At 35.9% G+C, this 26,243-nt stretch overlaps 5 protein-coding genes across 6 annotated transcripts; 2 read left to right on the plus strand and 3 right to left on the minus strand.

Annotated features, from left to right (window-relative positions):
• Positions 1 to 213: 213 nt before the first annotated feature.
• On the minus strand, positions 214 to 2,999 carry LOC106450677 (rhomboid-like protein 18). Its single transcript, XM_048779490.1, has 8 exons — positions 2,806 to 2,999; positions 2,584 to 2,693; positions 1,673 to 1,813; positions 1,497 to 1,563; positions 1,138 to 1,289; positions 937 to 1,038; positions 726 to 833; positions 214 to 647 (listed from the first exon to the last, which is right to left on the minus strand). The coding sequence occupies exons 1-8, from the start codon at positions 2,828 to 2,830 to the stop codon at positions 480 to 482; spliced, it is 873 nt and encodes a 290-aa protein (XP_048635447.1). The 5' UTR covers positions 2,831 to 2,999; the 3' UTR covers positions 214 to 479.
• Positions 3,000 to 3,524: 525 nt separating this feature from the next.
• LOC106450675 (F-box protein At2g41170) lies at positions 3,525 to 5,496 on the minus strand. 2 transcript variants are annotated; one of them, XM_048779493.1, is made up of 5 exons: positions 5,346 to 5,496; positions 4,620 to 5,313; positions 4,258 to 4,337; positions 3,950 to 4,194; positions 3,525 to 3,848 (listed from the first exon to the last, which is right to left on the minus strand). In XM_048779493.1, the coding sequence occupies exons 2-5, from the start codon at positions 5,280 to 5,282 to the stop codon at positions 3,661 to 3,663; spliced, it is 1,176 nt and encodes a 391-aa protein (XP_048635450.1). In that variant the 5' UTR covers positions 5,283 to 5,313; positions 5,346 to 5,496; the 3' UTR covers positions 3,525 to 3,660. The 2 variants fall into 2 exon arrangements, with proteins under 2 accessions (XP_048635450.1, XP_048635449.1); XM_048779492.1 differs by having other exon boundaries at positions 4,620 to 5,325; positions 5,358 to 5,491.
• Positions 5,497 to 9,730: 4,234 nt separating this feature from the next.
• Positions 9,731 to 10,853, plus strand: LOC106450674 (sigma factor binding protein 2, chloroplastic). Its single transcript, XM_013892387.3, has one exon. It carries the CDS (start codon positions 10,185 to 10,187, stop codon positions 10,605 to 10,607), a length of 423 nt encoding a protein of 140 aa, XP_013747841.1. The 5' UTR covers positions 9,731 to 10,184; the 3' UTR covers positions 10,608 to 10,853.
• A 3,074-nt stretch (positions 10,854 to 13,927) lies between these two features.
• LOC106454518 (amino acid transporter AVT1A) lies at positions 13,928 to 16,952 on the minus strand. Its single transcript, XM_013896636.3, has 11 exons — positions 16,596 to 16,952; positions 16,238 to 16,512; positions 15,908 to 16,122; positions 15,674 to 15,697; positions 15,411 to 15,591; positions 15,107 to 15,326; positions 14,863 to 14,998; positions 14,603 to 14,768; positions 14,480 to 14,523; positions 14,326 to 14,388; positions 13,928 to 14,224 (listed from the first exon to the last, which is right to left on the minus strand). The coding sequence occupies exons 1-11, from the start codon at positions 16,763 to 16,765 to the stop codon at positions 14,129 to 14,131; spliced, it is 1,590 nt and encodes a 529-aa protein (XP_013752090.2). The 5' UTR covers positions 16,766 to 16,952; the 3' UTR covers positions 13,928 to 14,128.
• Positions 16,953 to 18,807: 1,855 nt separating this feature from the next.
• Positions 18,808 to 22,414, plus strand: LOC106454517 (phosphatidylinositol 4-phosphate 5-kinase 5). The gene is made up of 8 exons (XM_013896635.3): positions 18,808 to 20,614; positions 20,734 to 20,901; positions 21,011 to 21,176; positions 21,269 to 21,385; positions 21,471 to 21,664; positions 21,754 to 21,884; positions 21,965 to 22,037; positions 22,125 to 22,414. The coding sequence occupies exons 1-8, from the start codon at positions 19,431 to 19,433 to the stop codon at positions 22,411 to 22,413; spliced, it is 2,322 nt and encodes a 773-aa protein (XP_013752089.2). The 5' UTR covers positions 18,808 to 19,430; the 3' UTR covers position 22,414.
• Positions 22,415 to 26,243: the final 3,829 nt, after the last annotated feature.

Consider the following 26,243-nt stretch of genomic DNA (forward strand, 5'->3'; position numbering starts at 1 on the left):
CTTTTACCAAGTCTTTAGCAAACTCAATGTTCAAAAAAATCATTAAGCATTTTATAGTAGATTATTGATTAGGCAGATATCTAAACAGATTTTTTAAACACTTAAACTGATTGTTCAAAAAATTGTTTAGTTTAAATCCGCTTAAACAGACTTTTAGAACACTGAGCAAACTTATGTTTGCTGTGAAAGATCAGTAGGATATGAAGATTGAAATCATAGAATGGCCTCTCCATATATCTTTCAAATCTGCAAGAAAAGACTAGCAAATGTGCACTACATAGACACAACCTACAGATGTTGTCCTAAAATACAACTGGCAGAAAAAAAAGGCTAAAAGAAAGAAAAAGAGGATTCAAATCAGATCATTCGCTGAACATATTATCATCAAGGCAATGCCACTTCAGTTGTTAGAACGCAGCAGAATAAGAACGAACACCTCCCCCCTCTGCATCTCGAATCAAATATTTCCTATGAAACGTTTAGTGAGAGTGTGCTTCAAGAAGAATGTTGGTGGCTGCGTTGACATCGTTTCTTGCGTGTACAAGAGCCTGTCTAGCTGCGTTCTGGTCAAATCCCATAGATACCAGAGTAGCTATAGCTTCCTCAGATGGCTCTATACTTGGCGGTATCGGTGCTTGATAAGATCTCTATAAAAAAACTCAAACACAGCATGTCGGCAAATGAAGATGGGGTTTCAAGCAAAGAAAAACGGATGTCGTCCTTACCACTGCTTGGCGACCTAAGCTGGGTGATGTCCTTCTTGGTGCTTGAGAATGGCTGCTCGAGGATGGCAAAGACATTCGGGAAAAGAAAGAAGCTATGAACCAAGGGAGCTGTGAAAGTGTTTTTAGACAAAAACTAGTGTTAGTAAAGTGACAAACGCTCTTAACTTGAGGAGATGGATGCTGTTAGCAAAAGGTAAGAAAGGCATATAACCTTTGCCTTGCGGATACCAAAGATGTTCAACCGATACAAGGAACCAGCAATTATGCCGCAAATACCAGGTAACATGGATCTCTTCCAAGAAGATAGTAACAGCTACAAAAAAATGGAAACCGAGTAACTTGTCTAGTTAAGAAAAAGGTTCTACTGTATAAAAAGAGTTGTAAAAATAAACATTTATGGTACTGTTTTTACCTGGACACCAGCGAGATATATGAATGATTTATCAGAGAAGTGTAGGCCAAATACATTGAACCTCTTTGAAACAGGAATGTCCAAGTAGAAGGGTACAAAGGAAGCAAATATGAGAGCGTATGGTCCAGATGTCAGTAGGTTTGCTGAAGTATCTACAAAAATAAATAGAATTTGAAACCAACAAAAGATCATCACCGATCTTAATACTCCCTATGGACTTCACTGATAGGTGAGACTAGTAGTAACCAGGCTAGTTTAAGCTTAATCATTAACTATATTCCCTTACAATTGTCTGCATTACTGTACATTACGATTACTGACCAAAACAGTTTAGATTTTGAAGATTAGAAGATACATACCTTTAAAGAGTGATAGCACGATGGTCTGTAGAATTAGTGACACAAACCCAGAGAACAAGATGAAAACCTGCAGAACGAGTACAATCATCTTTCTAGTTACCAGGATAAAGGATATAAGTGAAATGACAAACCAAATCTACAATGAAGAAAGAACCGAAGCTGAACTATCTCCTTACCGAGTGCTTATTCGAACCAATCTGCCTCTCAAAGACTCGGAAGTAGTACAGCAAATACACGCCAAAGAGCAGTTCTGGGGTGGAGGAGAAGGCGAAACTCGATTTGATTAGCTTCCATATCCTAAACTTCTCAAAAACATCCTACAATCAAATTGCCATAAGATTATAAATACAATCGTTTTTTTTTCTTAATTACAATTACAAGCCTTTCACAAAAAAGAAGAGACTTTCATAATAGTTACTCTACAGAGACAACGAAAAGAAGAATTCAAACAATCAAGCATCTTCCCGGGTACTATTGTGGCATACACAATCAGATGAGCAGAGATGCAAGTTATCTAACACATGATGGTCAACAAGTGCAGCCAAAAATCAGATTAAGTTCTCATCCATTATCAAATTATCTAACATAATGGTTAAGATATCATGCCCAGATCTGGTTTAAGCAATCCATCTGTTTAAAGCCTAAAGATTATGGGTTTAGCTTCTCCCCCTCAATAAAGCAAGAACCTTTGAAACTAAAGTGAAAACCTAACAATAAACAATGATGGTGATTGTAACATACAGATCCTAGTTCTTCTGTAAAACCTATAAGAGCTTGAAACTTCTCAAAAGTATCCTTATAATGAAATTGGCAGAAGATTATAAATACAAATCGTTTTTTTTTTTCATTACAAATTACAAGCCTTTCACAAAAAAAGGAAGAGACTTTCATAATAGTTACTCTACAGAGACACCAAAACAAGGGTGCAAGGCTATTGGCATCCACAATCATATGAGCAGATAGGCAAGTTATCTAACACATGATGATGGTCAATATGTACAGCCTAAAATCTGATTAAGTATTCTAAACAATGATGTTGATTCTAAACATACAGATCCTAGTTCATTTGAAAAAGGAGATTCACTACCTGATAAGACAAGGCGAGCTTGGATGAAGAACCTCCTCCTCCACGGATCCCGAAGAAGACAGTGAAGAGGACGCTCGTGATGACGAAGGCTCGCGTGACCGGAGCATTATCTGCAAAAGTTCGAAACTTTCGATCGTTAAATCGAAAACCCATGATGGAAAACAAAAGATATTCCCAGAAGCTGATCGAAAGAAGGAGGATTAGGTCATTGAGAGTACGTACTGAAACCAGAAGGACCTCCGTTCATCGTAATCGGAGATGAACAGAAAAAAGTCAATAATCGCTGAGGAAGCTCGTCGTTGAATGAATCTGGATTTGGAGATGGATCGAGAGGGGTTTAGTTTCTCCTCGAGTCGTCTATAAAGGAAGGATGTTTCCAGGAATTTTCAGTAATCTCTCCAATGCAAACAAACATCAATCAGATAATAATAAAATTAATTTTATTTCTAAAAGATGTTTTTTTTCTTCTTTTAAAAAAGCACACATATTAAAATAATAATTTAACTTTAAACATATATAAATGTAAGTTAGATAAAAAAAATTAAGTTAGATAATTTTCTGTAACTCTAAACTAATACCACTTCAAAAAAAAATACATATAATTGTGGTTAAGAAATATTTTTACACTTCAAATTTTGTTTACCATTAAAATCTAAAAAAAAATAGTATATTTATCATTTAGAAATAAGTTATAAATAAATAAATAAAATTAGCAAACAATCCGGAATATTTCGTATCTTATTTTTATTAGAACGAATATTTCGTATCCTTTTGAGACAATTATCAGAATATGCTATAAATTAATTAAATAATATTACAAGTAAGATCCTTACTTTTCCTTTTTTCTTGTAAACTTAGCTCTCTAGTTTTAAGTGTGATAAACCCTTCTTTCATTAGACCAGTAGTCTGTTTCTGTTTATGTTTTCTTCAAGCAAAGCCAATGTACAAACTTTTCTCTAAAGCCTGTTTTCTTTTTGATTTATACTTTTTTGTTTACAGTATAAGTAGAAATTCCAAATTTACTTAAATGAGATTGCTACTTCTTAAGCAAACTCCCCACCTAAATTAAATAAAATACTAATCCAAAACTTGCGAAGGCCACAACCGCTTCCACGTAGAAACCTCTTCCTCTGTACCCAGTTTCTTCACACCACCGTAAAAACCACTGACTTCGTTTCCCGTCTCACGGTGGTCTTTCCGGTTTAACACCGTCGTTTTCCACGGCGACTCCGGTCTGAACTGTCTAAACTCCATCACCACATTCTCTGCCCAATATATATATTCACACACAAGAAACATCTATTCATTCCCTCGTGAACGACTCAAAACGTTTCTGAAGTAAGAAGATAAGTTTCGTATATGTTACCGTCAGAGACGCAACGGCAGTTCTCTTCTCCGACACAGTTGTGAAGGTGACCCACTACTCCGAACCACCAACCGTAAGGGAACTCTTTAGTTCTTCTCCATTGGATCTCGAAATGGTCTCCCGGTCTTAGTCCCTGCAAACAGTCGGACACGTGTAGGTCACGTGACTCTGTCTCCACTAGAGCCGGTCTCAATCTCTGCCACGTCACGTTTTCCTCCGCCGCACGACGACCATGCGCCGAGTATCTGAATAGTGAGAAACATTCAGTGACATGAGAGAAACAAGTTTTCTAGAGTGTCATTCTTTACCTTGCTTGAAATGTATTAGTCTTGTTATCGTATCTGACTTTAGCATCGTAACACGACATCATGAATCCAACATGCCCGTTCTGCATCAAACCAAACACATATTATACTCCCTTGTTTCACGTTGTTTCACATATATAGTTACTTTTTATAATTGGTTGATCATATATATTAAAAATAAATAAAACTATTAATATTAATATTTTATACTAAAACTACTTATATTTTGAAATAGAGGAAGTATCATGTAAATCCTCAGAACTTGAAGTTTTTTATTCAGGGTAATTCGATTATTAGACTATTTTCAACCCTTAAAGAAACTCTAAAATAAAGAAAAAATAGAGATAGGTTGGAAATGTTTTTACCTCTCTGTTGTAGACCTGAGCAGGAAACCAGAACTTGCCACTCTCAAGATTAGAGTACCAATACATCACAGAATCAATAGGAGATGACGATGAAGAACCTCTGTTGTGGCAACCATGGTTTGTTTTTAACCATGAAAAAGGTTTAAGATTCGCAGCAAGCCTCGACCTCCATTGTTGTGTGTTACTTCTATAACTGCTTGGATTCGAGTTTTTGAGACATGCCATTAATGTGGCGACATGAGTTTTCCACTCTTTAATCGCTGCATCACCCATTAATCTCCCCCATTTATTCTCCATGTGCTTCTTCCAAAGATGATCGCTCACACATTTATCCCTTAGCTCAGAGCAAACAAAAGTCATAGCACATAGCTCAGATGGGGAGAGCTTCTCTAAGATGCAGTCTAAGGTTAAGTCAGGCAAATCCAGCAGAGACATTTTGTTTTCATCATCTTGATTCTTCTTCTTTCTTGTTTTCCTTCTCCATGCTAGTGTTGTTGTTAATCCATTAGTATGGATAATGTTTCTTGCAAGCCAAGAAACTATGAGTAACCCACAAATAGTGTTGGAAAAACAAAACGAAAGGATGTTGAGGTACTTGTTCTCCATTGAAAACAAGAAATGGTGTAGAAAAGAGAAAGAGAGAGAATAGAGTGACAATAACATTAGTTTCTACAGAGAGAGAGAGAGAGAGAGAGAGAGAGAGAGAGAGAGAGAGAGAGAGAGAGAGAGAGAGAGAGACTTGAAGGATATTGTATTGCCTTTAGGGTGATTCACACGCTATTCAAAAGGAGTTGTTTCATGTGGCTCATGCTTTGCGTGTGTATCCTATGTATTTTACAAGTATGAAGCAAATATGCAAGGAGTGTTGTTTATAAATTTGTAAAGACTCGTTCGTTGTGAGGCTATTAAATTTTAGAACATTGAATTGGGTAAGCAATAAATTAATACTGGTGAGAGTTAGGTGGGGCAGAGGAAGAACCAATGTGTTTTGGTCATTAAGACTCCATTGGCATTACCATGAGAGACAATGGCCTTAAAGAGTTTCTGTCGTGTGTGTGACAGCTGGTGCTGGGTGCACCTAACTTAATCTTTAAACTATTCATAACTATCAACAACATCGAAGTTTATAATGTTTTGGATTAGTGAACGCCTTTCCAACGACTTAATTTTTTTTGTGTAGACTAATTCTACCAAAGTTCCAACTACTTTTGTGTATATGTTTTAAAGATTATGGATCAAAAAGTGGGTTTAGGGGTCTATCCACGTTATCTTGAACCCAATATCTCACGAAATCAGAACCGACTTGGTCAACTCCTGTTGGGTAGTAATTCAACTAAAAGTGACGTGGACTATACGACAAATGCAGTTGATTAGGTTTTAAAAACAATAGTTTTTTTTTATTTCCTAAGTAGAGAATCTAACGCTCTTAAGTTACAGATAACCTAAGCGTAAATTCAAGCCCCACATGGCCTTAAACAATTCCCTAAGCTGGTGTTATTGGTGAACTCCTTATCAGCAGTACCAGGAGAAGAAGACAAAGTAAACTGAAGCTTCTGAAACCTTCTCTTTCGGCAGGAGTCTCTGATGCAAGTGTATTTTAAACTCGTAGCCATTTCATTCCTTCAGGAAGTGAAATAAAAGGGAGATGAGGTTCTTACCATCAGCTTGTTAAAATGTTTCTTGCTTCTGAAGATTACCAATTAACGTACTATCTCTAAATAAATGTATTTGCAAATTTGCTACCAAACCAGGACAATTATCTACTGGAATTTGGTCCAATAGGCTTCTTTTATTTATCTTTTGCAGATATGGATTTTGAGAATCGTTAATGGAGAAGGTTTTGATTTTATATTCAGTCCAATGGGCTTCTCAATCAAGAAAACATAAAACATACAACTGTTTTGGGGGTAGTGTTTTCGGATTTAGAATTAGTTAATTTAATCCTATGAAAAAATAGTATACTCAAAACATAGTCAAAGCATATAGATCAAAATATAAGATCAGATCCTACGTAAATTTAGTAATCGCTATTTTCAGCGACGAATAACAAAGAACAAAACTTAAACGGATCAATCCAAACGACTTCCTTTGAGATCAAATCAACGTCTTAGAATACATAACTCCATAGAACGTATCAACTTCGTAGACAATAACTCCAGAGAACGTACCAACTTAATAGATTCGATCAGAATAAGTCCTTTGGCTTTGGATCGATCCGTTTACTTTAAAAGTAAACATACATGTTCTCCTTATGATGCATGCAACCATGCACGAAAGCGTTTTTACTTTTTAGTTTACAGTTTAGTTCTTTTTTTTTTTGTTTATACAATTTATTCGGTTGTTGTTTTACTGCCATCTCTGTAATTAATTAGGCCAAAATTAATATTTTATCTCAATCAACATAGTTGGTCATTAGCTAGCTAGAGATTGATAATTATAAATGTGTTAGCTTTTTCTTTTAATTCAACGATATGCGGTCGTACTAACTTTCTTCTTCCTTTTAAACGTGCATGTTCACTGCGGCGTGACGTGTAGAAAGTAGACCTAATTATCTCATGAGGAAAAAATAAATCATCCGTGATATATATATTTTTCTAACTTTTGTGGGCATTGAGCTAAATCGTAAACTTGGAATTATCTTTACGTAGCCGTGAAGAAACGAACAGAGCTTATGTCTACTTACGTAGCCGTGACTTGACTTCTTTGGGGATCTATAAAGCTTCGATTTATCATTAAGAAGAAAACCCTTAAACCGGGTAATGTATACATGTGTATCGAATATAAAAGTATTAACAAATTCTTGAAGCGTTTGATTAGCGAACTGATACACAATACTTATACTATTTCGCATCTTCATCCCCACTCCATAATTTACTCAAAAAATAGAGTAGGAAATAGAGTATAAACAAAAAATAAAAAAATTTCTCTATGAATTATTTATGGAGTAATCACTTTTTTGTTTTTTCGTTACTTTATTTTCCACACTATTTTACAGTAAATTAGGGAGTGGGGACGGAGATGTTCTTAGAATCCAGCCTAAATAACACGCTGAGATCACATCACGTTTCTTAAAAAAGTGTACAACTGTAGTAGTTAAACGAAATTATTATTAGGAGTAAAGGGATGGGGGAGATTAGAGGTCCCGCATTAACATTAGACCGATTTTAAGGGTCCTTTTAATTAGGACCTGACCATACAAGCACATACCCCCCAGTGCCTCCTCCCTCTTCCCACTAGTCCACTTGGGCCCCCTTCATTTAATGTCAATCACTTCTCAAATTATAAGTTTTTTCTTTCTTCCTAATCACACTGTACTATTACAATGCAAGATTAAATACTAGTATTTGGCAATTTGTTTTGATAAACTAAAAACGTTTTTGAAAATTTACGCATAAAGTACACACTACTATTTGGTTTAGTCTTATAATTTGCAAAGAAAGTGTAAAATTAATATGTAAAGAAAGTTCTAGCAAATAACTTATGTTGTTGGAGTCGGCCAAAAGAAATTCGCTAAAATAACTATAGTTAAAATAGTACTAGCTGACTGAAATGTATAACTCTTAAGTTTAATAGATATATGGAAAATATACACGTTTTCTTGAAAAAGTAACTAAAATCCACTAAACTAAAGCACGGATTTTGTCTACAACGTCATAGTTGAATTTGGAGAAGGTAGCTAAATCGCCTCTAGCTAATGTTGTTGTTCCCTCCCCACTTGTGGAGGTGTAATACTTTCTTTCTGAAATGAAATTTATGTTTGCTAAGAAAAAAAACCTAGACACTTTTTATTGAGATTCCATGCTTACCAATTGGATTGATTCAAATTGAATATCGTAAATACAATCACTCCACAAATTTGTTTCAAAACAATCACACAAGTCTAGACTAAAGTTGCATTAGTTTGTACAAAAGCCTTTTTTTATTTGAATAAATTTAACATTCCTTAAAAAAAAAGAATATCTTAAATACATACCAAGTGAGTAAGTTGTCGAAACAGATGAAGAGGTTACTAGCATTTTATCTTTCTGTGTTGCAAGGTATGTCAAGTATCTTATGATCCCATTATTTTCAAACCATCAACAGTACACCATCTCGTTTTATCATCTTTCTTGTCCAAAGATTATTGGTAATAATTAGTGCTGTTGGATGTACTATTAGTTTTAAAGATGTACCTAACTTCATGACTATTAATTTTAAAGATGTAAATTCATGAGTTTAACTGGTAACTTAGCAAACAATAAACAATAGACGAAACGAATGTAAAAGACATATTTAACATAGAACGTGCTAAACATGCTGAACAGATACACTGAAAGAAGGATTAGAAAGGTACACAAAGGTGCGTATCTACCGAATTTGTCGGTTAAAAAGAGTCAACAAGAATATTACTTTAATTTGGATTAATTCATGATGGTTAAGTATCAACGTAATTACGTGTGGAGTCCTGGACCTTCCATGGTTCCCGCGAAGGTTAAATTTGTTTTTTTTCTTCTCTGTCTTCGTTATTTTTGTAATTGTCTTCAGTTTCACTTTATAATTAAGGTGGTGACATCACTATCGTCGGGCCGAGTGACGTCATGGCGTCTATGTGTCTAATTCACCGATATAGACGTGGCGCTTCTGTGGACCCTGATGGCTAATTTGCCGACGGCGGCTTCTACTTCAACTTCAGTCACATTTGTCTGTCACGCGATTGTTTCGCACGTACATAACACGTCGAGGAGTCTACTAAAGCCTTTGAAAAATTCTGATTAAGTTGATCTGTTAACTGAGACATAATATTTCGTTTTTGTGTAACTAATAAATATATGTTAAAGAGAAACATTTAATGTATCGTTACTTATGTTTTCTTTGTAATTTCCTTATTAAACAAAAATTATAAACTTTTTTTAACTAAAAATTATAAATACAATGATTTGGATTTTGGACGTCTATGTACTATTAAACAATTTAAATCATCATTTTAGACGGTTTGAATTTGAAGTACCTATACAGTCGATTTCAAAACACTACTATTGTTGTTGATGTATGTAAATAAGCATATGATCAATAGATTACCAATCTTGTTTTGTTTATGCATTTTAAATTGGCCATATCAACATACTATATCATATAGTACCGTATTTATACTATAAATTATAAAATAGAACATTGATGTATAGGTCTGAAAAGAGAAATGAAAACTCCACATTCCACACCAAGCCCACCTACATTATTATCATTATTGATCAAAAGTCCACCTACATTATTAAAAGAGAGAAACAGGTAATAAATCAACCTTGTTAAAGCAAAGCTACTAATCACATGGACAAATAACGGTGAGTAAATGAGTATTATGGCGCGTAGAGCGAACGCGCCGTCGGCTAACAGCAGCCGAGGACTCAATGGGATTTGTGACACTTGTCATTAAATTTTTGTTTGCTTCCTTTCCCTTCGCATTCATCTCCACTGTCCTCCCTAAAAAGAAGCTTATAGTATTTATATATTTAGGCTAAAACAAGAGACCTCACACTCTGGATATTCTTTTTCTTCTTCCTTTTAGGTTCTTTACAAAGAATCAAGAAGATGAAGTCATCATCGGCGTTGCTCACAAGCTTAAACCAGATACAGCCATCTTCATCTCCGACGAGAAAACCACCGAAGCAAAAGAGGAAGGCAACGACGTCGAACGATAACAAACCCATCAAAGTCCGTTACATATCGAATCCCATGAGAGTAGAGACTTGCCCTTCTAAGTTCAGAGAGCTTGTTCAAGAACTCACCGGTCAAGACGCCGCCGAGCTACCTCCGGAGCCCACCACTTACGCCGCCGCAGATCCCCAACAAGAGGAGATAAATCCTGAGCCGTTGGAAGAAGGGGTCAGTGAGTATTATTCACCGCTGGATGAAGAAGTTTTTAGTGCTCCTCAAATGTCGGCAGGTCTGTCTGCGTTTTTCTCGTCTGGGTTTTACAATGTGAATGCCTTAGGGAGCATTGGCTCTCTCTGAAAATCTTATATATATATATATATATATATTTTAAAAGGTGTCACACCGATCAGAAGAAGAAATCGTCTTATAGTTTAGGGTTTTGTCGATACCTATATATATGGATATACTATAACATATGGAGTTCTGTTTTTCTTATTTCGTTTGGTTTGTGGCGAATTATTTGCGGTTGTGAGTAAATAAATCGTTTTCACATCAAGGAAGAAATATTGTATTTTTTGGTTAATAATCTAAATTTTAAAGTAACATGCAGTATCAACATTTTCATTATTGAAATATATGGCATATTGCGTTAGTTGGGTGGTAATAATTCTGTAATCAGTTCGATCTCCAATGCAGAAAATGATCGGGAATGAAACGGAAAAAGAAACATCTAAAGCTTTTATGTCATTATGGACTTTAGTAGAACATTTGGATAGAGATCATAGGTGTATGATGTGTCCCTTTTCTTTTTGGATTTTTGAAAGATTTTTATTTTTGGATGGCCCCATCTTTATGTAATAGAAGTATAACTATGTAGCAATAAATTGTTGTTTTTAAAATTTCCATGAAATCATATAGAGTAGTCTAATATAGGGAACATTTATATGTAAGTCTTAGGCAGTTTGTGTAACTATTTTGCGATTTAAAAACATTAAACCCCGAAACAAAAGAATATGTTGCTTAACTCGGTTGTGTTCTTCAGTAATTTATAAAGTTTTTTAAGCTTATAATTACTTCCTCATGGTGAAAGGTTATATAGTAGTCTAATATAGTAGAACATTTAGGATATATGAAGTCTTATGCAGTTTGTGTAACTATTTTGCGATTTTAAAACATAAAACCCCGAAACAAAAGTAATATGTTGCTTAACTCGGTTGTGTTCTTCTGTAATTTATAAAGTTTTTTAAGCTTATAATTACTTTCCTCACGGTGAAAGGTTATATTTCATAATACAAACACAAAGAAATGTAAGTTTTTCTCAGTTGAAATTCTGGACACTCTAGTTCTTACAAGGTACCATGTAATGTCCTCAATGTTCATATCCTGAATACATTAGTCTGTTAACCTCAAGGTGATTTTCTATAATTTATCGAACATTTCTGGATGAAAATTATATATCATTGAAGGCGATGTAAGATATGAATTAGCTTCTTCAGTATAATAAAAGATGTAGACTGTAGCATCCATTCGGAACCGCTTATAGTTTGACAAAAGGATGATTAGTGTCTTGACGCTTGTTTCGCACGGCCAATAAATCCAGCTTGTTTATAAGTATTTGTCAACAAGAATTGACTTGTTAGTACATAGTTTATTATCTATATACGTAATTCTATGTCTATCTATAACGTGTCATCATCTTTCCATCATATTACTGATTTAAGAAATCTAATAAGTTTGTATTCAAATGAAAGTACCTTGCTGTCAATAAAGGTATATGAACACCACCAATTCCATAGAGAAGAGCATCCATCGTATATCAGAACATACATTAAACCACTGTTTTATAATTTCTGAAAGTCACTGTGACTCGCTCATGAGATATTCCATGAAATCACAGCCCTTTTGTCAAAAAAAAACTTGCATTCATTAGAAACGAAATACCAATATTCATAACAAACGTCATCTAGCAATAATAAAAAGTCAACTAACAGTGAAAATATTTATAGTATGTATTTATGAAACACTATTGGTTGAACAATTACAACATTTGGCAGGACCGACAACCTTCAAGTCTCGTTACTTCCATCCAGGCATCCACCATGTCTTGTCGGTTGTGATGAGACTTGGGATATTTGGGTAAATGATCAAATCATTAATGGATTTTTTTTTTCCATCTGAAATTATATTATTCATGAAACAACGTTTAACAAGAGCCCATACTAGGGAAACAGAGCCGGCGGAACAACCGTACATCCCCGGAAACTAAGCCAGCGGAACAACTATATATCCCTGGAAACAACAGCCCAATCAAGGCAACTAATAACCAAACTAATATCAAAGCTGAAACAAGCAAGATTAACCGACCGATATTAGGGAAAGGCTTCAAGATACCATAGAAGAGCTGGTATAGAAACCATGTTCTGAGAAGATAAGATCACACAAGGATAAACCCTTTCCCAAGAAGACATTTGCCCACCTAGCAAACTCCACAATTATAAGGAATAAACCAACAAGAAAATCCAAGCAATTATCTTCACCCGTTGCTGTATAAAGGCCTTAAAAACCCAAACCCACAAACCAGACAGTATCAAGACAGTAGGACTACATCATGGAAGCCAAATCGATGACGAAAGCAAGGTGGAGACGAATTGGAGATGGGAAAAGGAGAACTCCTGGTCTCTTGACGAAGAACCCAAACACCACTCAAATCTTGCACAAGGAAGAACAGACTCAGAACTAGAATTGAAGAAAGTACAGTGATGCCGTCAGCGAAAGCGCGTGCTCCGCACCAAGCGGCTGCACCGCACCGTCAAGAGATCCCCGATCTCAGATCTGGCGCCAGACGCACCACCGGACCCAACTCTCTGAAACAGAGCTGAAACAACAAAGATACTGGAACTAGAAAAAGTTCCCCACCAACCTTCGAGACGAGGAGCACAACAATAAAGATACAAGCATTGCTGCTTCAACCCGTGATAGAAACACGGGCACCTCCTGCTCACACAGAGTCTCACCACTTGAAGATCCTCCTGCTAACCTGAAAGCAGAACGCCGTGACCCCACCAAAACGCAAGATCTCGACTTCGTACATTTCAGAGAAAATCAAGCTTCAACACCAAACAACAAGACACAAAGAAGAAAATAAAGCAACTACTAAGAGGATGGGGTCTCCTCCGGCGCCGGCGAAGAGCACCAGCCACCGGAGAGACCCAGATCAGAGAACAAAAGTCTTGGCGGCGCTAGGAGAGCTTGAGAGAAAAATTAGGGTTTTTTTTTGTTTTTACTGAAGGCTTGATCATTAATGGATAATACTACTAATTTTTTGGTTTCATATTTGCACTAATTTTTTTAAAAATTGTTCGATTAATCATGTGCACATTTTGATTAAGTAAAAAGTTTCCATTATATAATATTCAAGTTTATATTTTTTTATTAATTATCTAAAGCATATTTCGAAACAAAAATTGATTTTTTCAATTCTTAAATTATGATATTTTCTAAGATTTAAACCTTTAGTCAAAAAAAAAAATTTCTAAGATTTATTCTCTCTAAAATAAAACTGGTGTAGAGAGAGAAATCTTAGAAAATATCATAATTTTGAAACAAGCTAGGCCCAATATTCTACTGTCATCTTGCTGAAGTTTTAATGTTTTGCGAATGAAATAACCAATCACGTGTACGCAGAAGAATTATGGCCACAAAATAAAGAAAATAGTATTTTCAAAATACATAAAATTACAAAAAGCAAACATGACAACTTTGAGAAAGCAAAAATTTCACTAATCTTATTACTTGAAGTCCAAATTAATCTTAATGAAGATTTTTATTAGCATAACATAAACATTAAACTCAAAAAAAGAGAGACTATGGTGGCTTCTTCATTCATAGTTTTTAATGATCTTTGCAACCGAAGAGTATGTCCCCAAGGTCCCACTTACCAAACCAATTGCCACTATTATCCAACTCAGAATAATCTGGTATCACATATCACAACACGTCAGAATAATCGCCCCCAAAATTACTTCCAAGAAAGAACTGTCAAGAAGAGACTTAAAAGCTCAGTTGACATATATACCTGTGTTCTTGTAGCTTTGTTACCCATTATCCTCATGAAACATAGAGCTGGCATTATTATTGCCTGACCCACACATACAAGAATGTGTGTCTTCATACGAACAATGTTATTAGGATATCAAAGAAGTAGGGAGAGAAAGATAACGAATACTAACCACAAGTATACTAAGTATAGATCCTATCAGAGCCATCACAAGACCTAATACCCAATTTGCAACCAAAACAATAATGAGTCTTGAGGCTGATTATAAAAAACTTCATAAGCTTGACGTTCTTACCAAAAAATGGAATAAGGAAAGCAGCACAAACGGAAGAAGCGACCAGTGCTGTTCTTAGAAGAAGAAAGCACCATATGTTCTCTGGCATTCCTTCTGGTAATAATTCTTCTATACCCCTAGCTAGTGGGTTCATCAGAAGAGCGAATTTTGTAAACGGACTCGCTACCTGACGATAAAAATAAATAAAAACAAAACCAAGATGAAGTGTTTAGTGTATAAAAATGCAACTTCCAAAGATGATGGAGAGGGAAACAACTAACCGTTGTCCATTGAGCCACTTTGGAAAAGAACAAGTCCTTTGGCATGTTTAGTGTAATCTGAGATAAAGTGGCTTCACCAAACATGAGATAACCCATGATTCCAACTCCTCCATACAACAAAACACATAAAGCGAAACTGCAATGTAGCCACACACACACACAACAACAACAAAAACTATTTGGTTTAAAAACTGGACCAAAACATCAAAAGCTTATATAAGAGTTGATAATCTATTTGGTTTACGTTATGATCACTGCTTTGGTGAATTTGGTTTTATCAGCCATGGACTGATATATATTTGGGAACACAGAGTGGCCTGAGTAGCAAAATCCATAGATACCAATAGCAAACGGTACTCCATTCCATTTCACAGCATGACCAGTGTGATGAAACCCGATCCCGCTCGTTGCTCCGAGGAAAAACGTGCTCAATGCTATCAACACACTTGCAAGAACTCCACCAGCTGTAGAACCAAAGAAGCTGATTCAAGATTCTTGACTAAAGAAATAGATGTAATACAAGAAAGAAAAGAGCAGTTAAATTATACCTGAGAGGTAGGAGATGATGCGAAGATCCTTCAGCCAAACAGTTGGAAGAACAATGAGAGCAGTCAAGATTCCAAATAAATGTTGAGAGTCGATATGGATACCGAGCCAATCCAGTGATGTACCAGGGAAAAGCCCGGTCAGGTTATCACCTTCCAAGATGATGAACTCCACACAATATGACTACCAAATAAGTAGAAAAAGATTTATATTAAATTCACATTGTACATACAGAAACAAGCTTTAGAAAAAAAGGTTCACTTACATATAGTTCTGTGTACAATAGCACCTGCGAGAAAACATTTCATATGTTATAACAATGCGGAAAAAAGATAAATGAAAAAATAAGAATGATATAGAGATTTAACATGATTCATCAAATCAGCTACGTCCACATAGTCAACTAATGCTACCGAGTCATACCATATTCAAAACATATCAGCATAACAAAAAAAAATCTTACAGATATTAATTTATGGAATTTTAATTAGTGACTTACACATATGAGAATACGACCAGATATCCCGAAAGCTGCTTCTCCAATATCAGGATAAGTGATGATGCCAGTCTTGTTCTCGAAACACTCTTTCATCAAAGTAGCAGTGTAACAACATATAACAGCAAACAAGACAAGAATCACCATCCCCGCCCAACCAGATTCTTTCAGTGTATAAGGTGTTGAGAGAAGTCCAACTCCAGCCATTACATTAATCGCTGTAACAAAGTACAAAGTTATAGAATAAAAAAATCACAAGGCGTGACATCTATTTCTCCCTGGAAACTATCGGTTCTACACTCTATATGATGTATATATATTTCTTGGAGTTACCATTGAAAATGGTTTGAGTTAAGCTGCAGCCGTAGCCTCCAATGGCTAACTCTTCAGCAAATGAGCCTCTGCGAGACCAAACAGATTGTGCAGCTGAGGCTTTGTCGGATTCTTCGTTCCTCTCAGGGAGGAAAGGAGCTTTAGACTCAACATCAAGATTACTTCTGCTCTGTCTGTAGAAACTCGGCTTTTGACTCGTATTGTAGAAACTCGGATTGCTCCTTAGAGATCCGAAGATTGGTGATGCAGCTATCGTGTACGAATCAGTCGTTTCCCTGAATCAAATGCAACATGATCAGATGGGTAATGACATTTTTCACGATCTTTACAAAGAGAAAACGTTACTATTATTTATTACCTAAAGCTCTGAGGCCATTGAACCTGGGAAACGAAAGTATCCTCGTCGTTGTTGTTGTTGTCATCGTCACCAGGAAGATCTGCGACATCGCTACGATCAGTTTCGCTGTCGTTCTCGTATTTGCTGCTGTCTTCATCGTCGTCGAACGTAAACTCTGGTTTCTTCTCCATTTGCGAGTGTTTTTTTTTTCTAAAGAAGGAGAGAAACGGTAGAGGATATATAAAGAAAGATCATACAAGAAAAAGGAAACAAAATCAATCAAACAAGATCTCGATCTACTTTGATTGGTGTTTTTGTTTTTGAAACAGAGTTTGCAAAGAGAAGAGAGGAGGAGGTGGCGAGAGAGACGAAATGGAAAACAGTTAAAATTATCTGACTCTGTTTTGCGAGTTACTTGCCTTGTTATAAGGCGGGAAGTGGTGACTTGGCAACAACGGTGGAGATTTTAGATTATTATTTTAAGATTATAAATAATGAAAATGTAGTAAAGAAAGAGAAAAAAAAATTCACTAAAACAAACTTTCAAAAGAATATTTAGATATTTCTTATTTTTTGATTGGTTTAATTTTTTAATAACAAAATTGAATTGTATTAAGAAAATTTATATTATATAGATATATTATTTTTGAGAGAGTTTGTTTTTAAAGAAAGAGATGACAATTAAAAAAAAGCAAGATATTTAAGACGGTAACAAGTGGTGAGATGAGATGGTTTTGCGGTGGGACCACCGTCCACGCGTCTGTAAAATCGCGTTTAACATGTTCAAAATCAAAATTCCATTATGTGTTAAATGTTTTAGTATTCTTCTCAAGTACATGAACAACTTCTACTTTATCATAGCATAGAGAGACTGAGTTTATTTTTGTAAATCTGTTTGTTCTTTTTTGTTTCTGATAACAACTAATTAATCATCATGAATGTTGCTGGATTCTTATGCTTAGTACTTACTAAAAACTCATTCGTTGATTTGAATCTTAATGTCTCAAAAGAGTCCAAATTAAGAAGAAGAAAAAAGATTTGAGTGACGCGAAGTCGACGAGGGAATGGGGTGTAGTTGTAATCGTTGTCAGTAAGAAATAGAAATACGTTATCTCTGTGTCGTGGCATGTGATTTTCTACAAGTGTCAAAGCTTCATATGGTCATTTCGTTTTTAACAATTTGTCCTTTGACGCATATGTATTTTGGTTAACTTTCTCCAATGAACTTTTAAACGTGGACTTATTAAAGATAGATATGCATCATGCATGTCTCTTCCACGTTGATATTTTGCAAAGTCAGGAGAATCTCTTCCTTATGATGTTGCATGTCATTTTAGAAGAAAAAAAAATTTGTTGGTTACAAAAGAAATAATAACGGATTATTTCAGTCACTCTACTACAATTTGGCTTCCAAAAGTTATAAAGTGACCGAATATTAAAAAAAGCATAAACTAATCCTAAAATAAGTAAGAAAATATTATTTCTTTATAGGGAAAATGAAACTAACTAGTTTACAAAAAAAAAAATGAAACTAACTCTCCACTTTTTCTCTTGATCTTATGTTCACCTGTCACGTTACCGGTACGTGGCTTATCGATCAGGAAATGCCCAGATACTGAGCCCACCTCTCACAAGTCACAAGTCACGCCTCCAACATTTATTTCTCAATATTATAATTCAAATGCGTCACAACATGAAAAAAAAAGAATTTTTTTTTCGAGGCAAATAGTCGGCATCAGGATATGTATTATGAATATGCTACTATCAACCTAATGATAGATTCCATGTGCCGTGATAAATTATTAGAAGACTCGGTAGTACCCAACTTAAGGTGCCAAGTGTTGATAATTTACAAGAAGCTTATGAGGTAAAGTCATCAATTTCATTATATAACTTTTCCTATACTAAAAAAAATCTTAAACTAGTGGGTATTCAAACAGCGAAGCAAGAAAAAACAAACCAAACAAAAAAACAGCGAAACAAGAAGACGATGGTTTTTAGACCATAAACTGAAAAAGCCAAAGCAAAGGAGAGCTAAAACATGACATTTTCATGAAATTTCATTCATATTATCTCTAAAAGTGATTATAATAATTGTATATTTATTTGTTTAGACTTATTTATTTATTTTCTGTATATTTATCTGCACCTCAGCTACTGCTTTCCTCCTCGCCAAGCTCAAAAACATACGAATCTATTTGTTAACTATTTATAGCTTTGCGTTGTGTTTTAAAAGAATCTGTACTGGATGATGATTATGCGTGTATCTGAAATATATAGAAACAAGGATGAGTGGGAGCTGAATTTTCATGTTTTCGAAAACATGAAAAATTGAGAAGTTAACTCTGTTTCTGACCGTTGACAAGTTCAAATTTGAGAAGTTACTTGTAAATTAAACTTCATTGTATTTTATAAGAAATATGTCTTTGCGTGTGAGAGAAGCAAGGAGAGGCTAAATATAGAGAATCTGAGGGCCTTGCTTGTTTCTCTAATTTTCAAGGCTTTCATTGATTTGAGGACATGAACGAGTTCTTCTTTGAACAATGGTAAAATTAGTTTGAAAAAGAAACTGATAAGAAAAGATGAAATCTCGGAGACATTTGATTTCTTTTAACTCTTTTTTGGCCATTTGTTTACCCTCTTTTTCTTTGTTTGGTTTGGAACATGGTCCAGAGCAATATTCAATCCTAATCTGTAAAAAAAAAAAGATCTATGACACTCATGTTTGTTGATTTTTAGGGTATGTGGTACATCTTTAAGATCGTTATCTAGACAGGAACGTTCATGTTTTATGAGGACATGTTTCTAGGTGCTAATAACATACTTTTTAGATAAATTTTTCTTCTTTTTAGCACAATGAGCAAGGAGCAAAGCTATGTTCTAAAAGCATGGGAAGTGACCCTGCGAAAGACCCAACAAGCGAAGAAGCGGGCGAACAGCGTTTTTGGGACAGTATCGGTAGCTCCACATGCCGATCACGATGTCACAAGTGATGAAAATGATGACGAGACCACCACAAACAGGAGCAGCTTAGAAGAATTTTACCATGCAGAGAGAGTACTTCCCAATGGGGACTACTACACAGGACAATGGTACGACAACTTCCCTCACGGTCAAGGAAAATACCTATGGACCGACGGATGCATGTACATTGGTGAATGGTACAATGGAAAAACCATGGGGCATGGAAAGTTCGGGTGGCCATCTGGTGCAACGTACGAAGGAGAGTTCAAAAGTGGTTACATGGATGGCATAGGCACATACACGGGTCCAAGTGGAGATGCTTATAAAGGTCAGTGGGTGATGAACCTGAAGCATGGACATGGCGTCAAGAGTTTTGCAAACGGAGATGCATATGATGGTGAATGGAGGAGAGGTTTACAAGAAGGTCAAGGGAAGTATCAATGGAGCGATGGGTGCCATTACACTGGTGAGTGGAAGAACGGTACTATTTTTGGTAAAGGGAGCTTTGTATGGACAAATGGGAATAGATACGATGGGTGTTGGGATGAAGGGTTCCCTAGAGGTAATGGGACTTATAAATGGGATGATGGGAGTTTCTATGTTGGTAACTGGTCTAAAGATCCAGAGGAAATGAATGGTACTTATTATCCATCAGGAAACGAAGGGAGTCTTGAGTGGGATCCTAAAGATTTGTTCAATAATTTGAGTGAGTACACTATATGCAATGGTGAGAGAGTACCTATGCTGCCTTCACAGAAGAAACTTTCTGTTTGGAACTCTTCTAAGCGTATAGAGAAGCCTAGGAGGATGTCAGTTGATGGGAGGGTAAGTGTGGGTGTAGACAATAGAGCGTTTGAGAAGATGAATATGTGGGGGAATGATACAAGTGAAGGAGGTGCTGATATGAGGAAGGAGTTGGATGCGGAGTTGATGAGATTGGAGGCTGAAGGTCTTCATAGTCTCAAGCCAAGCCCTGCGCCTATGAAACTGCCAAAGGCAGGGAGGAAGCAAGGGGAGACTATATCCAAAGGCCATCGCAATTACGATCTTATGCTTAATCTACAACTAGGAATCAGGTACCAATTAGAGAAACTATATATTATAAATTATATAATATGATCTTTGTTACTATATATATGCACTTGGAGCAATGCTTGTGTTTTTGGTGTCAAGTTTAGTGATGTTGTTTCTACAGACATTCTGTGGGAAGACAAGCTCCATCTGCATCTCTTGATCTGAAGCCTTCAGCCTTTGATCCAAAAGATAAGATATGGAGGAGGTTTCCACGTGAAGGAACTAAGTACACACCTCCACATCAATCTACTGAGTTCAAATGGAAAGACTATTGTCCACTAGTTTTCAGGTTAATTATACCTAAAAAGCTACTCTTGTTTTTTTTTCCACATTGCTAATAGTTATGTCTTTCTTGTGCTTAAATTGTTGTACTTTTGCTTATGATTTAATTTTTCCAGGAGCTTGAGGAAGCTATTCAAAGTAGACCCAGCTGATTATATGTTATCCATCTGTGGGGATGATGCTCTCCGAGAACTCTCATCTCCTGGTAAAAGTGGGAGCTTCTTTTACTTAACAAATGATGATCGTTACATGATAAAAACAATGAAGAAGTCTGAAACAAAAGTGAGCTTTTTTTTCAAGTTATCGGTTGATATTACCAAGTGCTTGTGTTGCATATACTAAAACGTCTCTTTTTGGTTCTTCTTGATGTCTAGGTGCTTCTAAGGATGCTTGCAGCATATTATAACCATGTTAGAGCATTTGAAAACTCATTGGTCATCAGATTCTTTGGTCTACACTGTGTGAAATTGAATGGACCAACACAAAAGAAGGTTAGATACAAAACATTAGCGTTTAGTGTGACATGACTTTTAGAAAGGGCTGGTTTGATCTCATATCTCTCTTGGTTTAATGCAGGTGCGGTTTGTCATAATGGGTAATCTGTTTTGTTCTAAGTACTCTGTTCACAGACGCTTTGATCTGAAAGGATCATCTCTTGGTCGAACCACTGACAAACCTGAATCAGAAATAGACTCAAACACCATCTTAAAAGACCAAGACCTAGGTTTCATTTTCAGATTGCAAAAAGCATGGTACCAAGAATTCATCAGGTAAAGAACTTAAGAACACCACTATTCTCAACTCTTCATTAGGTATACATGATTGTTTCATTTCTCATGGCTTGTTGTCCTCGTTACAGGCAAATTGATAAAGACTGCGAGTTTTTAGAACAGGAGAGGATCATGGATTACAGTCTTCTAGTTGGGATTCACTTCAGAGAAGCTTCTGTCGCTGGAGAGCTGATTCCTTCTGGAGCTCAAACACCTATTGGTTTGCTTCTGTTAAATCAAATAACCTTTGGTTTTGAATCATTCACTTAAGGAAAAATAAGATTGGTTTCTTACTTACAGGTGAATCTGAAGAAGACGCAGGCCATCGTCTCTCTAGATCAGAGGTTGATGACCTACTTTCAGAACCCTCAAGGTAATAATACAACACAAGAAAACAATACCAACACCTTTCAAACTCCGAAGAGAAACACTTAACATTGGTTTTGGTTATGTTTTGTAGGTGTGCTAGTATCAGACTGGGAACCAACATGCCAGCGCGTGCAGAGAGAACGATGAGGAAAAATGACAGTGAGCTTGAGCTTGTGGGAGAGCCTACGGGAGAGTTCTACGATGTGGTGATGATCTTTGGTATTATTGACATTCTTCAAGATTATGATATCAGCAAAAAGCTTGAACACGCTTACAAGAGCATACAATATGATCCTACCTCTATTTCAGCAGTTGATCCAAGATTATACTCGAGGCGTTTCCGTGACTTTATTTTCAAGGTATTCACTGATGACAATTGAGAGAGAGAGGGTTCCTATTGTCTTTGTGCTTTTTTTAGGTTTCTTGTATCCCAAGAAATAAGGATGCATAATTTTACTTATATTTTTTGACTCCTAATTTATTTCTTTTTTTCAATAAAGAAATAGAGTAAAGATTCCAATATTTCCCATTTATTTATCTATATTAATTACCTTTTGAGTATTAATTAGTAGTATGTATTCATTCAGTTCAGTTGTTCTTGTGTACCTCTAAACAAACATGCGACACCAAAGTCATTTTACATATATGTTGAGCAAGGGCTCTGCGGAATGATTGTCACAATCTTGAGATGGTATATGGCTTGTTGGGTACCATTTATCATCTGAATCACCAAGCTTTAGGTCACCAGAAACCAACTATCCCAGCATGTGTGTAGTTTCTTCTTTGCATAGTCAAAGTCTCTCAGTTTCTTAGTTATTACATTACAGCAAGTTCTCCATTTGATTTTGGCATGGGTTATTCTCTTTTCTAACTCGGTCTGGATTCGGCTATCTTTCGGTTTACTTCGTCCAGTCGTTAGTGATAAAAGAACGTAATAAAAGGAGGATATCCTGCATGTTTGTATTCATGGGAATATCAAACCCCCGGTATTGAAGAATATATAATATAATAGATATTGTTAATAAATATTTTATATTTATTATATAAGACATTTACATATATTTGTAAATATCTAGATTAGGAAATATCACTAATATAAGTATGAATGTATCATAAGTTCATAACTATTATTCTTACGAGAGAATACAGTTCTTCATATCGTATGACATATCCTCCTAGTCCTATCAATCTCTACGCCCGGTTTTGATTCCTCTCCAAAATTTTTGTCTGCTTAATTTGGTTTTGAATTCAACTTTTGAGTTAATCGTATTAAAGTTTTACGTTGAAATAAAAGATTAGATTCCTTATACGTTTTTACATTCTGACAAAAAGGTCTTATATTTTCTTTATACGTTGAACGCTTAAAATTTTAATACTTCAATTTTTTCCTGAACTGGTACTTCTGTTGGTCCCCCATTATGGGTAACTAGGCAAAGAGCCCGTGCGATATCGCACGGGAACTCATTTTATAAAGAATATATTATAATCTATAATTTATAATTTTATAGCCTGATAAAAAAAATAAATCATATAAATAATTAAATTTAATTTTGATGATTAAAATATGATTTACAAAGTATTCAAATATATATATATTTTATAAACCTTAATGTTTCCTTTAATTTTTTTATCAAAACACATATTGCATACAATTATGTCTTCATCATTTTTAAGTTTTTTCATACATTTTTCACATGATAGTTATCTTCAACCACTTTTTGAACAAAATGCAATTTTTTTGCATGATATATAATTTTTTTTTCCTATTTAAGACATAATATTAAAATTATTAGTTTATAATTTTAAACAATTATAATTTATATGTTGGTAATTGTTATTTTGTATATTTATCTACCTGCTTTATTTATTGAAAATGAATATCCAGAAAATTGAATATTGTAATAAATATATGTTGATTTACGTTAATATAACCCGTCTCATTTATAATATTTTTTTTAATTTTTGGGAGAGTTCTTATAAAATACCAACACTTATTATATAAACTAACACAATACTTAAATAAAACCAATATTTTTTAAAGCAATCCCACTTTGAGATTAAAAGACACCTTGTTTAGATGAATGATATCTTGCATATTTGCATTGTTTTATCCATTATTCATGTGCATCTTCATCATATAGATTAGGACTTAGCCATGTCTAGGTTGCATTTTGCATGCATATGTCTCTATCAGGTATTTGAGTACCACATGGAGTTTCTGGAGACATTTGGGTGCATTTGGAGCTCAAAAGGAGGTGATTAGAGTGATCTTTGGACGAGCACTGCCGGAGCGACCTCTCGGAGCGACGGCATGAGGTCGCTGTGCACCACATCCCGGAGCGACTCATCCAGAGCGACTGCACAAGGTCGCTCGCGTTTTCACGTCTGGAGACACACATTTACACCTCGGAGCGACCTTCCAGAGCGACGTGCTGAAGTCGCTCCCGAAGCTCAGAGCGACCATACCAGAGCGACAGGGAGAAGTCGCTCGCGTTTTCATCACCCGGAGACGCGAGAACGAGCCCAGAGCGACCTCTCGCAGCGACACAGCGAGGTCGCTCCCGAAGCCTGGAGCGACTTGTCGGAGCGACGGGCTGAGGTCGCTCCGTGTTTTGTTTCTGCTCGAACTTGTGATTTCTCAAGGGCATTTTGGTCATTTCATTATGCACGTTTTTATTTTCTAAACCTATGTTTTAATACTCTGTAAGCCACCAGAAGGCAGATCATCTTTTGTTCTTAGAAAACCACCAAAAACCTTTGGAAAGTGGATCTCTTTGAATGAATTGATCAATTTTGTTATTGAAATTCTGTGTTCCTTTTATTTCCTGTATTTCTCTACATGATTAATCTGAAATCCAATATGGGTTTAAGAGGAATCATGGAGATTAGTGAGTAATCACCTTTGGAATTCATGGGTTAGGGAGATTAAGGGTGATTAGGTTAGAGTTAGGATGTTTTAGTGTAGATCATTCATATTTCCTTGCTAGTAGAGTAATCATAATGCATCTTCTGAGTTGGCCACTCAGTTGTTGATCCTTAGGCATTTCTCACCCGAAAGGTGTTCGATGAAATGCCCGAGACAACTCTCCTAGGCTTTTAGTATACTTTGCCAAAGACATTTGTTGTTAAAGGTGCTAAGATAGCTAATAGACTTGTTCGTAATGATTGCTTTCATATTACTCAACCAAAGACATTTGATGTTTGAGATATGTTAGCAAATGAGCATTCATCTAGACATAGAGCTTGCTTAGAATTGTGTCTAGGCTTAAGGTTGATAGTTTGATTGATCATTTTCCATCCTTAGTTCGATACTTGATCACCCAAGGTCTAATCCCTATGCCCATGAGTTCTCTTTTTCCTTAGTCAAGAAAGTATCATTCTGTTATTGCTTTTTAGTTTTAGTCATAGCTTAAAACCCATCTAAATCATTGGTTGCACTTAGATTAAGTGAGTATTTGCATTCTCAGTGCTTTGATATCCCTCAGAACTGGTTCGACAATCATTTATACTACAACATTTGTCTTAGGAGCCTTGAAAACTCCTAACATCAAATTGGCGCCGTTGCCAAATTCTGAGTAGATTTGAACATTGAGATTTAGTCACTTGCTTGAGACTAAGTCATTTTTATTTTCTTTTGTTACTGATTCTCTTTCTTCACCTCCCTTTAATCTACAGGTGTATGAACTTGAGGAGCAGGGGTCCATCAAACCTAGTTCCAATAGCTGCAGACATCAGAGCTTTAGAGAGAGAGTGTGCTAGAAATAGAAGAGAAGAAGAGCAACAGGCTCACTTGCAGAGATTGAGTACTGATATGGGAGACATACCTCAAAACCAACAGCGAGCAGCTCGACCCATTGGCACTTACGACCGCCCCAACATTCATGGTCATAGATTGGGAATCCGAGCACCCGCTGTGGCAGCCAACAACTTTGAGATCAAATCAGGACTCCTCAACGTGATCGAGAACAACAAGTATCATGGCTTGGCTCTAGAGGATCCATTTGATCACTTGGACAGGTTCGACAGCTACTGTGGGTTGTCAAAAACCAATGGTGTGTCCGAAGATGCCTTAAAGCTCAAGCTATTCCCTTTCTCTTTGGGGGATAAGGCACGTCAGTGGGAGAAGTCTCTACCCAGCGACTCCATCACCACTTGGGATGACTGCAAGAAAGCATTCTTGGAGAAGTTCTTCTCTACTTCAAGAACTGCT

This window comes from Brassica napus, chromosome A5, assembly GCF_020379485.1.
Source record: "Brassica napus cultivar Da-Ae chromosome A5, Da-Ae, whole genome shotgun sequence".
Lineage (NCBI taxonomy): Eukaryota > Viridiplantae > Streptophyta > Magnoliopsida > Brassicales > Brassicaceae > Brassica > Brassica napus.